The 16,851-nt window shown below is 45.2% G+C and overlaps 1 protein-coding gene and 1 pseudogene across 1 annotated transcript; both read left to right on the forward strand.

Moving 5' to 3' along the window:
• The first annotated feature begins 8,904 nt into the window (after positions 1-8,904).
• LOC123076652 (cationic peroxidase SPC4-like) lies at positions 8,905-15,376 on the forward strand (annotated as a pseudogene).
• LOC123080879 (uncharacterized) lies at positions 15,358-16,637 on the forward strand. Its single transcript, XM_044503821.1, has 2 exons — positions 15,358-16,073; positions 16,180-16,637. The coding sequence occupies exons 1-2, from the start codon at positions 15,390-15,392 to the stop codon at positions 16,366-16,368; spliced, it is 873 nt and encodes a 290-aa protein (XP_044359756.1). The 5' UTR covers positions 15,358-15,389; the 3' UTR covers positions 16,369-16,637.
• The last annotated feature ends 214 nt before the right edge of the window (positions 16,638-16,851 follow it).

A 16,851-nucleotide genomic window follows, 5' to 3' on the forward strand; every position in this document is an offset into this window, starting at 1 on the left:
AAAAAGCTAGCGATCAGAGTTTTTTTTTGTACGGGTAGCTAGCGACTAGATTTTTTTAATGGGAGCTAGCTACCAGATTTGCGTATAGGTCGGCGACCCAGGCAGATGCGGTGTGCACATTTTTTTAGTTTTGGGCTTTGAAAAAATAAAATCAAACAAATATGACAAGCAATGAAAAAAATGAGGTGGCGCTGACATCATACTTAGATGTGAAGTATTATCTCTCATCCAGATATGACATAGACGGACCTCAAACTGAAAGTACTGCAACGGATTACTCATACAACGCTTAACAAAATATATTGAAACATACAATAGTGTTTTTTCGGGGGGAAACTAAGGTTACTTAAATACAAACATACATGCATTGACAATTTTATCTTTCAAATGATAAAAGATAAAACAGGTCAGAAACATGAGGCGTGCGTGGACGTGCATTGACAATTTTATATTTCAGGGGGATCACGAAGCATCATGTGACCGGGGAGGTGCATGCCCCCGCACTTTGGTGCCCTTCCAAATTTTCGGACATGAGGCGTGCGTGGACGTGTATTTTTTGGGAACGTGGTCAGAAACGAAACACTTCATAGATGAAAGTGTGGTGTTTGGGAAGAGCGATCTCGGGCATTGGTTTTCAACAACCGATCTAGTTTTCAAAGCGTGTCATGGTTAACCTGACAAAAAGACCTCGATCTATTCTGCCCCGCGCGATAGGCCCACAAACAGGCAATTGTCTGATCGATTCCAATGCAGAAGGCCTGACTTATTAACCATAAAAGAATCTGGAGCAGAAACTTACAGGGAAAATAATGGACGATAGCAAATTAGAGCGAGCACCATGTCGATAACTGGAGATCGGGTGCGTTGTACTGCTCCGATCGTGCAAGGGTGGTTGTTGGTAGGATCAAGGTGTGCGACGATGCGCCCTAGTGAGAGGTAAATATTTGAAACACTTGTATTAGAACGACAAATTCCAAATTTCTTCTCACCAAACATTTCTACCGCCGCATATTGAATTGCCGCAGTTTAGAAGCTTGTATAACAGAAGAGATACAACATTGCATTGACATACTTTTGAAGACAGAACAAGTTGCTTGTTGCACACATCACAAACCACGGGAGAAAACCAAAAGTGCTGCAACAGATTACTCATACAAAGCTGTAAAAATATATAGGGATCGATATATGATCAATCATCGGAATCAGTATCCTCCTGCGAGGCTCGGAGAAGAAGGTCCTCACGCGACAGTTCACCCGACCGGAGCTGCTCAAGAAGCTTATCTTCGTACTCGAACACCTTGGACACTTCAACAGACTGCGCACTCAAAGTGTAGGCGCAAAGAAGAAAAATGATGTTCAAAGGATGTGCATTCAATGGATTACAGATAAAGGGGGGCAGGTCCTCCAGCAACAGCTCACCATCCAGGATCTGCTCAAGAAGATTATCTTGGTACTCCATCTTCTTTATCAGGCTCACGCTGGTCTGACCTTGTGCCCCGTGCTCGAGATGATAAATCTCAGTGCACGGCCAGCCCAGATGAGGCGTGAGGTATATGCAATTGGCTTCAATGGACGGAAATTGAGCGGCGTCGACAGAAAGGCACCTGGAACCACCGCTTATAAAGATTGCACGGCTGCCGATGCTCTTCACTTGCTCGAGCGTATTTCCGTCCTTGTCCATCTTAAATACCTCGATGCGATGATTCTCAAGCTTAAAGACGATCAGCGTTTCTCCAGCGGATTCCACCACGAAACAACCAGGCCAATCAGCGATGCCAATCTGGTTGTCAGGGTAATCGGCAAACGGCGTCATCAGATCGGCGATCTTGGCGACCACCGTGGCCGGAAGCGGCGGCAGCACATACTGGTGGCCGTCAATGGTGACACAGCCCTGGACGGCCTTCCTGACCAGAGGGTAGGCGTACTTTTTCTTGTACCTGACGAAGTTTTCGTAGCCAGGGTCGGCCCTGTACAGCTTATTGGAATCGCTGCAGTAGATGACGAGGTAGAGCGGCGAAGAGCCTGAGACGGCGGCCGCCATCACGTTGGGACGCATGCACGCGACGAACCGGACCATGTAGCCCGTGAACGGGTTGAGGACACACGCGGCGTGAGGCGCCTCCTTCTCCGCGAGGACGAGGAGCCCGTCGGTGGTGACGGAGACGACGAAGTAGCGGCGGAGCATTGGGATGTCCCTGACGTGGAAGCGACCAGTCTCGGTGTTCACCAGGACGCGGGTCTCCTCGCCGTGGGACGGGTAGTCGAGCATGATCCAGTTGTGCGGGCGGAAGCGGTGGTCCCTGGAGTTGGTGGGGTCGTCGGTGGCCGCGCGCCAGTTGTGGCAGAGGGCGCGGAGAGCCATGTAGCAGTCGAGGTCGGCGGTGTCCAGCAGGCCGCAGGCGATGCGGTCGATCAGCTCCGGCGGGAGGGAGGACCAGTCCATGGCCGGCGGCGGAAGCGTGGGAGTGAGGCGTGGGTGAGGAATGTGAGCAGGTTTGGCTTTTGCGTGTACTGGCTGGTGCTTTTGTACTGGTCCGTGGGCAAATGCCTCGGCTTCCCCGGCGGCGAGTTCCCAAGACAGGCGACTCCAAGGGGCGGGCGGCGATTTGCATTTGGCACGAAGGGTCACCGACGCACGTTAATCAAGATGCCGCGTGCATGCACGAGAACCAAGGGTCAATCTCTGCTTGTTTCCACATTGCAACGATTGCTCGCCCCTCTGCATGCTCAAAACGTGCAATCAAAACGCCGCGTGCATGCGTGACGATCAATTCAGAACGTATCTCGCCAGCTTAAAAATACCGTGCAATCATGCATGCATGCAACAAGGCTGATTCCATCGTGCATGCATCCACCTCATAAATTTCCAAAAAAGTTTGAAAAGGAGTTAGAAATGCAATTTATTTGATATTAGTATATTTTCAAAACATTTTGATAATTCCAGTGAAATTGTAATAATTCAAATTTTTGGAATTCAAAAAGTTTGAATTTTTCAGTGACTCTTTATTGTTCCAAAACAGTTGCAAATGCAGGTTATAATTTATCACAACCATTTCAAAAGTTCCATTAATATTTCAATCAATTTCAGAAGCACTCTACATTCATTTTCACACAATTTTCAATTTTTAACATTTCAATATATTCAGTCACACAATTTGTGCTGTGCCACATAATCATCTACCACATCTAGGTGTTGTAGCACTACTAAGTTAGCCCTGTCAAAGTCGTTCCGTCTATCCGAGTAGTCCACGTGCAATTCCCTCCGGCCGTTGTTGTGACCATCTCCTTCGAGCTTCCTATCGTGCTTCTTGACGGGCAAACCAACAACAGGGTCTCCGACGCTTATATAATTCTCGCAAAAGGAGACGCACTCATGCGTCAGATACCCCTGGACGATGCTCCCTTCCGGACGGGACATGTACGAACGAATCCTTTGATGACCACATTCATCCTCTCGAACGGCATCGTGCTGTGAAGGAATGGCGGCCCGAGGTCGATGATGTCGTCCACGATGTGGACACACAGATGCACCAATCCGTCAAAGAACGCGGGCGGGAAGTACATCTCAAGCTCACATAGTATGACAACGATCTCTTCCTGTAGCCTTCGGAACTGCTTCACACTTATGGACTTTCGAGATATAACGTCGAAGAAGTTGCAGAGACCAGTAAGCGTGTCACGGACGTGCTTCTCCATTATCCCTCTAATGGCAACCGGGAGTATCTGCGTCATCATAACGTGACAGTCATGAGACTTCATCCCGCTGAACCTGTTCTTCTTGGGGTCTAGAAATCTGCTTATCTTCCCACAGTAACTGGAACTGACTTTGCTTCCCATAAGGCACTTGATGAATTGATCCACCTCCTTCGCACTTAAGGTGAAGCAAGAAGGGGGGCAATAATTCTCCTCCTTCTTGTTGACTTTTCTGCCCCTTTCCCCCTCCTCCATCTCCGTCTCCGTCTCCTCCATCAACTTTTTACGGTGGAGATCTTTCCTGATCTTCAGATCTTCCAAGTCTTTCCTTGCCTTCGGCCCATCCTTGGTCTTCTCCGGCATGTTCATCAGTGTGCCAAGCAAGCTCTCAAGGACATTCTTCGTGATATGAATTGGATCTAGGCAATGAGGCGTGTCGTGATTGGGCCAGTACTCCAAGTCCCAAAAAACAGACCTTGTTTTCCATACCTTCAGCAGCGGCTCCGGTGCCTTTTTGATCTTTCCCTGCGCGGGGCATTGTTCCCAGTTTCTCAACAGCTCGTCGATTTCGGCGCTGCTCCTCTTACGTGGAGGTCCCCGAAGCTCAGCCAACCCATTGAATAGATCTCCACACTTTCTCCATGGGTCATCCTTCTCGAGCCATCTATACGATGCCCCATGTACACGATTTTCCTGGACCCGCCATCTTTCGTTGACGTAAGCTGCTGAGACGTTGTATCATCCATGCACCTCGTGCATCCGTAGTATCCGTGGCACACCTGGCCTAAGGTGTAGCCGTAACCGAGATAGTCGTGCACCGTCGTCATCAGCGCGGCTCTTATATGAAAATATTCTCCTATGCTGGCGTCCCATGTCCATGCCGGTGTTTTTCATAACGTGTCTAGCTCCTCTTACAGAAGCCCCACATACAGGTTAATACTATTTCTCGGTTGTTTTGGCCCTTGAATCTCCATGCTCACGTGTATGTACTTAGTCTTCATGCACTTCCATGGGGGGAGGTTGTACATCCATACAAACACGGGCCATGTGCTGTGGTTGGTGTTCTGGTTTCCAAACGGATTCATGTCATCGGTACTCGCACCAAGCACAATGTTCCTTGGATCTTCTGCAGCAAATCCATATACGGCGTTGGATGCTCTCCACTGGCTACCATCTACGAGGTGTCTCAACCTCGGATCATCTCCATCGTCAGGCTTCTTCCTCTCTGCGTGCCAGCGCATGAGCTTTGCTTCCTTAGGATCTATGAAATACCGTTGCAGACGGGGAGTGATCGGAAAGTACCATACAACTTTCTGAGGAGCTTTCTTTCCAGCCTTCTTGTATCGAGAAGCATTGCACACTGGACAGCTGATTTTTTCCGCGTGCTCCCCCCCTCCCCGATAAATGATGCAATCGTTGATGCATGCATGGTACCTAATGTGCGGCAAATCAAAAGGGCAAACGATTTTCTTGGCCTGCTCGACACTAGTAGGACACAGGTTCCCCGTGGGAAGAACTTTATTATGTAGAAACTTCAAATGCTCATCGAGGCTTTTGTCTGTCCATTTGTTTTTGGCCTTCGTCTTTAGAAGTTCGAGCATGAAACTCAAGGGGGTCACCTCAGGATCGCAAACGTCATACAATGGAGTCCTCGAGTCTACTTCAAGTTGCGCCAACTTGGCCTCCTCTCTAGAAGCAGCTCTCTCGCTAGTCGTACTCTTGCGAAGGAGGTCTCGAACATGACGGTCCTGTACGATTGCACTTAGTAGCGTCGAAGACTGCGGCGTGACCGCCGCCTCTTCTCCGCCATGTACGGACTCTTCTTCGCCGTGTCCGGAATCTTCTCCGCCGCCGTCGTCATTTCCGGACTCTTCCCCGCCAACATGTCCGGCGCCATCGTCTTCTTGTCGATGGTTTATCTCTTCGTCTAGCTCCATGTCGTTATTCCGTGCCATGTGGACGTCCTCGTCATCATCTTCTTCTTCACTTATCCACTGAGTATAGCCATCCATGAAACCATTCATCAGCAGGTGTGCCTTCAAAGTGCCATGATCAAAAGGGTCCAAAAGGACTCCTTCCTTGCATCTTGCACACGGACATCTAATCCTAGTCCGATTATTTGCATACATGTCCATCACCGCGGATTGCATGTACTGCTCCACCTTCCATCCACTCACCTTCATGACCGACTGCACGGTATAACAAGCAAAAGGGTTATAAAATAAATAATGCATGCTTCAAAGTCATATATATATAATTTTGGCATGACCTTGCCTAAAAATAGGACATATTGAGTTTGCTCGAAATTCACCGAAACGGAAATAAATCGACATTTCGGCAAAACATAAGCAACTCGAGGGCATGTCACTAGCACAAATCTCTCCATATATATATCCCAAACACATATATTCCCATCCTTGAATTGAACAACTTTTTACTCACCTATATATCTCCCGAGAGAGACCGAGAGCACGTGGTTAATTATATGATGAGAGAGAACGATCGAGAGCGCACGCGTGGTTGGCTAAATAGCTAGCTAGATCTAGCTGTTGGGGAGGAGAGGTGAATCTAGCTAGCTAATTAATGGAGATGGGTTATGGTGGATGGGGGCATTAATGGGGGAGAGAAGAGAGGTGTAGGAGAAAGAGAGAGGCCATTTATGGAGGAGGGTGTCATTAATGAGGACAGAAGAGAGGTAGGAGGAAGAGAGAAGAAGAGCAACAATGATGGAGAGTGGAGAGGGGAGAGGAGAAAAGAGGGGGAGAGAGGGCAAAGTGGGGGAGAGGAGGGGGAGGGGGTGGAAAAGGTGGCACCAGCCGCAACTAGCAGTAGCGCTGCTTTTCAAAAAGCGCTGCTGCTATTGGACTTAGTAGTAGCGCTCTCCATGAAAAGCGCTACTACTAAGTGGGGCCTACTAGCAGTAGCAGCGCAGTAAAACCAAGCGCTGCTACTAAACTGTTAGTAGTAGCGCTTTTTTCTGTACACCGCTACAACTCCAGCGACCGTCGATGGCCTCGTCTGGTCCCACATAGTAGTAGCGCGTTTCTGCTTTACAGCGCTACTACTATATTACTGTGTATAAGCATTTTCCTAGTAGTGATAGGGGTGCGCCCCCCTACCCAGGATGTGCCTGAGAGGCTTGTGGCCACCCCGTAAGGCTGCGTTTTGGTCAGTGTTTTTTGTCACTATCAGGCTGCATTTGGTAGCAAGGTTTTTTTTTAAGTTTTTTGAGAATACTGCGGTTTCTGGAAAAAAAACATGCTTTTGAATACTTTGATGTGTATGGCCTCAACAAAAAACTAAAGTTCTGTAAACCAAAGTATCCTAGAAACCATGGGATTATTGTTGTATCGGAAAAAGAGTTCTTTTCTCTAAGGGTACGGCTAGGTCTCGGTCAACTGAGATTTAGCCAAGTCTCTGTCAAGTGACATAACATGCAAGAGAGAAAAGAAAAATCTGAAGAAAAATTTTGCACGGTTCTTAATGTAAGTTCTCACGCATATAGCATCGACTACGTCTTAACGAAGTCTAAGCCAAATGAGACTTAGCAAGACTGTTTTTCTAACCGAACGGAGCGCAGTTGACATCGTCATCTACGTTGAGATAAATCAGATGAGATTGCCTCCTACTTATCCTCTGAGTATTATCTCGTAGGCCAATTCTATTATACCTCATGTTTATTAGCCGATTCTGTTATATTCACGTACAGTCAGTCTCTCGGGTGATTCTTCTTCCAGCCGGCGTCACCTGCAAGTCTACAATCTCTTCTCTCGGCCATGAGTCAACCAAGCTCACCAGCGGGGGGAAAAAGTACGCGCTCGTCTATGCCTATCCTTAATTATTTGTATGCAGTGCATTTTGTCATAATTTTTATTGTGGTGTATACTTGCTAATCAGAACACTGGTTTGGTGGTTTTATGTATTTCATTCTCTCGTCCCTCCATTCCCACAAATTACCATTGGCTAAACTAGAATATATAGCTCAGTATTCTATTCTTGGTTCCTAAGATCGGCAGGTTGCTCGTCGATTAGTAGCTATCACTGGTGCAAAGTGGTGGCAGTTGCAACTGATTAAGATTCCTTTCTAAATCTCGTCGACATATGTAAGCATTCTCCTATTTTTGCTGCCGCGCCTTCACATATATGTACTGTACGTGTTTATCAGCGGCAAGGTGAAGGTGGAAACGTGGAGTGCGGACAACTTACCTTTAAACTGACTAAGAATATATATCTTACCATTCTTGGTTCCTGCTCGGCTGGTGGCGCGTCGATCAGTTTGCTATCACCGGTACAAAGTGGTGGCAGTTGCAACTGATTAAGGTTACGCGTTTACACCGTAAGATTCCTTACTAAATCTGCTCGACATATGTAAGCACTCTCCTATTTTGGCTGCCCTTCGCCTTCACATGCAAACTTTTCAGTGGCAAGAACCTAAAAAAGAAAACTTTTTAGTGGCAAGGAGAAGGTGGAGACGTGGAGTGCGGACACTGATTAATTCTTGTGTTCAACTGCTATATGCTAAATCTGGGCGTAAGGAAGAGATTGGACCTCGACTGCTTGTGTTCGTTTCTCACATCCACACTCACTCCCACGATCATTATGTCGGTCCATCCATGCACCCATGTACCAGTGTGTCATGCACGCTAGCTCGTACCTGCGTGTCAAAGAGAAGCGTCGTCTATAAAACCAAGGCACTACCTACACGTACTCGTAGCAGATCGAGCAGAGCAGCCGAGTAGCACAGAGTAACACAAACACAGTGACATATATAGGAGTACTTGGCTGGCGCGTCGATCAGTAGCTATCACTGGTGCAAAGTGGCGGCAGTTGCAACTGATTAAGAGTACGCGTTTGCACGGTACGATTCCTTACTAAATCTCATCGACATATGTAAGCATTCTTCTATTTTTGCTGCCCTTGGCCTTCATATGTAAACTTATTAGTGGCAAGGCGAAGGTGGAGACGTGGAGTGCGGACACTGAATTGCTGTGTCCAGCTGCTAAGTGCTAAATCTGGGACCTCCACCTCTTGTTCGTTTCTCAATCCCACCATCATCATGTGTTAGTGTGTCACATGCACTCATGCACGCTCGTACCTGCGTGTCAAAGAGAACCGTCGCCTATAAAACCAAGGCTCTACGTAGCAGAGCAGAGCAGCCGAGTCACGCAGAGCAACACACTCACATACACAAACAGTAGACGAGAGCAGAGATCCATGGCTCCTTCTCCTCTGCTAGCGGCAGCAGTAGCACTCGTGGTGGTGGCAGTGGCCTATGCGGCTTCAGAGCAGGACGAGCTGAAGTTGAGGCCGCCTCCGGTGGCGCGCGGCCTCTCCTTCGACTTCTACAAGCGGAGCTGCCCCAAGGCGGAGTCCATCGTGCGCGACGTTGTCCAGGACGCCGTCTGCAAGGTCTCGCCGCGGGCCTCCTTCGGCTCCACTTCCACGACTGCTTCGTCCAGGTATATACCTTGCCTTGCCTCCAATCAATCGTTTAATCGGCCTCCACTTCCACGACGGCATCTCAGGCATGAACGCGCCGCGCATGCATGCAGGGCTGCGACGCGTCGCTGCTCCTGGCGCCGGGGGAGCAGCAGGCGCCGCCCAACCTCAGTCTCCGCCCTTCCGCCTTCAAGGCCATCAACGACATCCTGGCGCTCGCCGCCCGCAACTCCGTGGTCGCCACCGGCGGGCCCGACTACCGCGTGCCCCTCGGCCGCAGCGACAGCCCCTGGTTCGCCACGCGGGACCAGGTGATCGAATTCCTCCCGCGGCCATCCTCGAACGTGACAACCCTCCTTAACGTGCTCCACAAGCTTAGCCACGACCTCGTCGCGCTCTTCGGCGGCCACACCATCGGCGTCGGGCACTGCACCTCCTTCGAGAAGCGGCTCTACCCGCGGCCGGACCCCACCATGAACCCTTCCCTCGTCGCCAGCCTGAAGCAGACGTGCCCGGCCGAGGGCACCGTCGCCCGCACCGCGCTGGACGTGGGCACGCCCAAAGTGTTCGACAACCAGTACTACGTCAACCTGGAGAAACGGGAGGGGCTCTTCGTGTCCGACCAGGACGTCTTCACCAACACCATCACCCGGCCCATCGTCGAGCGCATCGCGCGCAGCCAGCGTGACTTCTTCAAGCAGTTCAGCGTGTCCATGGTCAAGATGGGCCAGATCAAGGTTCTCACCGGCGGCCAGGGCCAGATCTGCCACTCTCAACAGTTGCGTGCGGTGCATTTTATCATAATTTTTATTGTGGCGGGCAGAGCTAGGGGCCCCCCCCCCCCCCCCCCCCCCCCCCCCCCTTCGCGTCGAACCAACCATAATACGATCAGGACTAATTAGAACTAATTAGCCCCCCCTCCTAATGGTGATCTCCTCAAGGCACTACTGGGAAAAGGGCTATAGCTGATATGGACATTAATGGCGCATCATGTACAGATACAGGTGCGCCATTATTGACATATTACTAATGTCGCACCTGGTATGTGGTGCGCCATTAGTAGTTTTGAAAAAAAAAAATAAAAAAAATTGTTAGCAGTGGCGCACCAGGGGATAGTGCGCCATTACTAGTTGACATAGTAATGGCGCACCATACCCACCGTGCGCCATTAGTAGTTTTGAAAAAAAAAATTGTTAGTAGTGGCACACCATGGGATAGTGCGCAACTAGTAATGGCGCATTATCCCATGGTGCGTCACTCCTAACAAATTGTTTTTATTTTTTTTCAAAACTAGGCGCACTATCCCATGGTGCGCCACTACTAACAATTTTTTTTTCAAAACTACTAATGGCGCACCCTGCTGCTAAATGCACCCCTCCGGACCACCTTTTCAGTTTTTAAAAAAATAAAAGAAAATGATGGAAATGACAAAAAAATAAAAAAATAAGTTTCCCATGTGATATGTGGTCTAGTTGTTGGCAAAATTTACAAATATGAATTTCGACTTTATTTGCAAAACCTCTCTGGAATTTAGTAAAATGGGCATAACTTTTGCATACGAACTCGGATTAAAAAGTTTTTTATATGAAAAATGATCTACTCGAGAAGTTACATACGAACCCCATTCAACATCTTTAAAATCCCAAAAAACTAACAGAACGAAAGATACAGTGCTTTTAAGATCTAGAGAGGGGAAACATGAAAAAAAATTCAAACTTACTAGTGGCGCACCATTTGCTAGGTGCGCCACTAGTAACAGAAAAAAAATTGGTTTCAATAAAAAATATGATATGTAATATGACCGGGAAATTTGAAATATTTTTTTAAAATTTCATCACACTCATGAACATAAACAAAGTCCTAAACATCAACAAGGTTTAATAGGATTGATATGATAGATATATCAACAAGTGTCCGTGAAGTGAGCTGGTGCTGGGGTTGGATAGAACTGCGAAGTTAAGCGTGCTCGGGTTGGAGTAGTGTGAGAATGGGTGACCTTTTGGGAAATTTGACCACGGAGTGCGATTTGACTTGAGATTAAGCCATAGTGACCCGAGATTAAGAAATAAACAAAAAATTTTGAAATTTTTGTTCTTTAAAATATCTGAAAAAAAATTTAAAAAAATTTGTTAGTAATGGCGCACTTCTATGTGGTGCGCCATTACTAAGTCAGATAGTAATGGCGCACCAGATAGGCACAGTAATGGCGCAACTAATGGCGCACCAGAGGTGCGCCATTACTATTTTGTTACTAATGGCGTGATAATAGTGGCGCACCTATAGTGCGCCATTAATAGCAAAAACAGGTGCACCATTAATTAGCCTTTTCCTAATAGTGAGCCCAGTAGCAATAAGTTCAGCCCAGTACTTAGCGCACGACACGCATCTCTCACCCATGCGACTGCCGCGTAGGGCAGTTCGCAGCACGGATCGCGACCAATAAGATGTATTTGAAGCAAAAGTTCTATGGGCTGAAGATACAGGAGGGGTCAGATCTTGTGGAGCATGTGAATGCCTTTAATCAATTGGTCATGGATCTAGCGCGTCTGGATGTGAAGATTGATGATGAGGATAAGGCACTACTTCTTCTTGTTTCGTTGCCACCGTCCTATGGGCATTTGGTCATTACATTGACACGTGCAAAGACAACCATCAATAATGAGGAAGTCACTTCAGCGTTGCTTGGACATGAGTTGATGAAGCAAAAGAATGCTGCAAAAAGGGAGAGTACTCAAGGTTTGGGGTTGGCAGTTAAATTCATATTTCAAGCAAATTCACAAGCACTCCACATCCATTTCACACTATTTTCATATTCTAATTTTTGAATTCTTTCATTTGAGTTATTTCAATTTTGCATACATATTTCACTAATTTGAGTCATATTACCACACAAAGTTGAATTTTTCGAAATAGTTACACACATTTCCACTATTTACAATTCGGAAATTATTACACACATTTCCACTATTTCTTTTGTATGTCAGTCAGTTTCAAAATCATTACACCGCCATTTGGCACATACATTATTTTTAGAAGCATTTCAATAATTTTAGTCCTCATTTAAGAAACTCGGACTTGCATTTCAATTTCTGAAACAATTCATTAATTTTATTGTGAAATTTTTGAAGTTTTTCATAAAAAATACTTTTGTAAGAAAATAGAAATTTATGGACATAATGTATTTTTTTGGTATACCTGCAAATGTCTCATGTATGCATTGCTATATGAATTGTATTGAACTATTCCTTGAAGGATTAAACAACTGACTCGCAAAGATAGATGTCAATTGAGCAAGTAGAGTGTTGCAATTGCAATTTATCTATATTTCCTTGAAGTCATAGGATGTTCAGCCACGCGGATTGTAAGGGATTCTTTAGATTGCAGAAATTTGAAAACGTAGGAATAGTGGAAATGTATATTTTAGATGTCATGTACTACAAATTCATCAAGATTTCAAAACATATTAGTTTTTGAGATGAGTCTTTTGATGGTGCATAGGAAATACACACACACAACCCCAAAGGAAAAATAAAATGAGGGTTCTTTAGTTTGCCCTTGGGGGGGGGGGGGGTAGGAATGGATTACATAAAGAAATCCCTGCAAAAAAATAATGATATACGAAAATAGTATCCCTATTCCTATGGTCTAAAGGGCTCTTGTAGGATCAATTCCTTACGATTCAAATCCTCCACATTCCTACAAAAATTCTATAATCCAAAGAGGCCCTAAAAGTTGATAGAAATGCCTCAACTCGGTAATTTCGCCAATACCATCAAGTGGGTATTGGACCATGTACAGCTAGCATGTCCAAATAATTGTTTATTCGGCCTTCATTTGTTATGTTGGAACGTTTTCATGGGAATCAAAATGGACAGCTAGGTAATGCTGGAGGATGATATTCCGTGCAAACACTATGTGTTGCCACTGTGAGTGACATATACAGCTCGCCTACATGTGTTTTGTGCATGGCCTGGCCCAACTACATCGGCTGGTATTTTTTATTTTTGTAGTTTTCTTTTCTTTTTAGTTTATATATTAACAATTTTAAAGTTTTTTATTTTTTATTATGTTTTTGAGTTATTTTAGATCTTATTTTCCTTTTTTTGCCTGGTTTCCTTTTTGTAAATTTATGAATCAAATTTTCTAAGATGTATAAACATTTTAATTTTCCTAGTTTCTAGTTTACTTCTTATTTTTTATAATTATTTTGTAATTTTGTTGGGTAATACTAGAATTTATTTGTGTATGTTATTAGATATTTTCAAACCCTTGAACTTTTTTCAAACACATAGACATCTTTTAAAGATTGATAAACCTTTCATCTTCACATAGAAGATTCTTAAGAACTTCGTATGTATTTTTTGGAATACATGATTATTTATTTCATTGTACATGAATATGTTCAAAAATATGTAAACACTTTTGATATACACAAACATATATTTTTGATACATGTGAAAAAAAATCTATATACATGAACATTTTCTTTTGATCTACTTGAACAATTTTTCTCACAACACATGAACACTTCTACTCATTCAAGAATATTTGGCTTATTGTCGGACTGATTATATAAAATCACTAAACTGAATACATTTTTGAGTTTTCTCAACAGCAAATCTTACCTATTAATCTTATGAAAAAATCCGGTGATGTGGGCCTCTTGGTTGAATGCACAACTTCGAGAGTGGAACGCATATTGCGGTGTTCGCGTGCTGGCCAACGGGAGTGAGGAGTTGGTTACAGCGAGCATTTAGGCAGTACATAGGGGACCCAGGTTTTCAGAGTTATATTTATCCATAACATTTAAAACTACCTTAGCTTTTGACATACATAACATAACATATGTGAATAATTTCATCCTAGTGTAAATTTCTCTGTTGAAACTAAATGGCTTGAAATCCTGGTGTATAGAGATCAGGAAGCACACATCTAAGATGCTCTCTTTGCGTATGTGCTTTGTGTGCATATTCCGTTGCTATGGAATTATATTTGAGCCCCTGGTTCCCATTATCTATATTCAGCATTAACATGGAAAATTACAATTTTTGTGAAATGAAATGTGAACAATTGAATTTTACTTCAAGTTGATTGTGACATAGCATATGTGTTGTTGAAAGTTACTTCAAGTTGACTGTGACATAGCATATGTATTTTCTTGTTATGCTTCTTAAAGAATAATTTTATAATTTCTTGTCGCCTTTTGGTGCGAGCGATTGTGGATTCTAGCATCTGTCTATCTTTTTTTAATAAAGGGAATATATCATTATCAATAAGATACCAATTACACTCGACCTCTCCACTAATACGATATCAAGAGCTAGTCCGGATATCGAGAATGCACGATAGCCAAACTAGAAAAGCAAAAGTTTCCTCAAAAAATAAAAATAGAAATAAAATCATGATGTGGCCGAAAGTGAACAACAACACACAGTGACAGAAAGAACACAAACCACCGCCCTTGGAAACATATGAACTGCGCTAGATATTCTAAGATTAATTATGTAGTTTAGTGGCCAGTGAGAAATGCGCTGCAAATATCCCATCACGGTTATCTGCTGTTTCTTGACCAAATACGAGAGCTGTTTGTACTTTCCACTGCATGCTATTTTTTTTCATGAGAATTGAAGTAGTAGGCTTGTGTTACAAAATCTAATACTTTTGGCTTACTACGGTAACTCATTAGCTGTCTAATATTTTAGGTACACTCTAAGAGAACTCATGCTTATGTATGCTTAGTCTCACCTACCCGAGGTATCAACCGAATACCATGTAAACACATCAAGTAATCTGTTTGTTAAGATTAATATTGATGACAGTAAGTTTGTTAAGAGTTGCTCTTACTCATCACCTGAACTGTTAACAAGAACCATGTGGCTAGAAAGAGAGTTACAGCAGCACATTTTCATTTGGAACTAGAGATAGAGATATAGATGCTTTTGTTGAAAGGAGCGGAAACAAGAATAACTTTACTGGGTGATGAAAAGAAATGCTCCCACCAGTTGTTGGATTATCGCATACGCTTTCCCAAAAGAAAGACCACTATGGGAGGGAGAACACGAATCTTGGCAAATTTGCATGTCAGGCTACAGTTAATGTACTCCCTCTGTCTCAAAAACGTAAGATATTTTTTCGACCCTATATATATAACATCTGTCTGCAGCTGGGTGCAGCACTAAGAGATTCTGCTAAGAAGGATGCTCTCCTTTTTCTCTTCATGAAATTTCTCTACCGAGTGTCGTGAAGTAGCGGCATGCATGGTCGCAAGAGAAGGGTGCAATAATAGAGGGGATAATCGAATCTTGCTTTTGCACCAATCCTCACCGTCCATCTTCTCCTGTCACTGTCACTCGCCACGCTATAAAGACACCCGTCCTCCAAACATTTGCTACGAGCAAGCAAGCAAGAAGCCACACGTACTCGCATCCATCACACTAGCTTGCTTAGCATCGCCACCTGCTCTTAGAATGGCGGGCTACTACAACGGCGGCGGCAGGACCATGTCCTACTCCAACAACGATGAGTGCTTCGATGGCGGCAGGACGATGTACTCCAACACCACCGACGACTGCTACGACGCCGGCAAGCACGGGCACGGGCACGGGCATGGCCATGGCCATGGCGGGGCAAACATGTACGCTAACACCACTGACGTGGAGTGCTTCGAGGACTCCGGCAGGCACGGCTACGGTGGTGGCGGCAGGACCATGTACTCCAACACCGTCGACGAGGAGTGCTTCGACTCCGGCAGGCACGGGCATGGGCACGGCCACGGCTACGGGCACAACGACGGTAGGGCCATGTCCTACTCCACCACCACCGAGGAGTGCTTCGGCGGAGGCGAGCAGGGCCAGGGGTACTATAAGAAGGAGGTGAAGCAGCACAAGAACAGGGAGCGCGTCGGCGAGGTCGGCGCACTCGCCGCCGGTGCCTTCGCCCTGGTAATCAATTAATTAACCTCACCAAGAAAACAACATCACATTTACACAGTACAATTTATCCATGTAATTAAGATGCATGATCTTTGAATATGGCGTGTGTGTGCAGTATGAGGGGTACGAGGTGAAGAAGGACCCGGCACACGCGAGGAAGCACCAGATCGAGGCCGGTGTGGCGGGGGCGGCAGCGCTCGGCGCCGGCGGCTACGCGTACCACGAGCACCGCGAGCAGAAGCAGGCCGCCTACGGCGGGCAGCAGGAGTACAGGATGCCCGTCCACAACGGCTACTGCAACTAAGTGCACGCTACCAACGTCGATCGATCGTCGTATAGACTCCAATAATAAAATCGACAGAGCATCATGCAGGCAGGCATGCTGCATGCATGTGTTGCTTAAGTATTGTTAATTTCGGCTTATCTACAATAAGCTAGCTGCATGCGTACGTTCATGCTACCAGTCGCGTGCTCTGTGGTGTAACTTGCATATGGTACAATACGGTCGACAGTATTTACGCGTGTATGGATTGTGTGGTCTTGAAAAATAATAAGAAATAACATTATGATCAATGCAAATATATATATATATATATATATATATATATATATATATATATATATATATATATATTAAAGTATCTATCTATTACCCAATCTTTATCTAATAATAAAACGGCTATTGCTTATGGGGTACGTCACGAAAATTGCCCCCGAAGTTGTCATAAATTACCCACAATCCTATCAATAAGTGAAGGAAACTATTCAAATTTTTTTCAAAGTTGTC

This window comes from Triticum aestivum, chromosome 3D (assembly GCF_018294505.1).
Source record: "Triticum aestivum cultivar Chinese Spring chromosome 3D, IWGSC CS RefSeq v2.1, whole genome shotgun sequence".
Taxonomy (NCBI): domain Eukaryota; kingdom Viridiplantae; phylum Streptophyta; class Magnoliopsida; order Poales; family Poaceae; genus Triticum; species Triticum aestivum.

Excerpts from the sequence above, each read along its gene's own strand:
- LOC123080879 (XM_044503821.1), top strand. The coding sequence starts at position 15,390 with ATGGTCGCAAGAGAAGGGTGCAATAATAGAGGGGATAATCGAATCTTG. Across the intron at positions 16,074-16,179 it reads CCGCCGGTGCCTTCGCCCTG|TATGAGGGGTACGAGGTGAA; the intron begins GTAATCAATTAA and ends GTGTGTGTGCAG.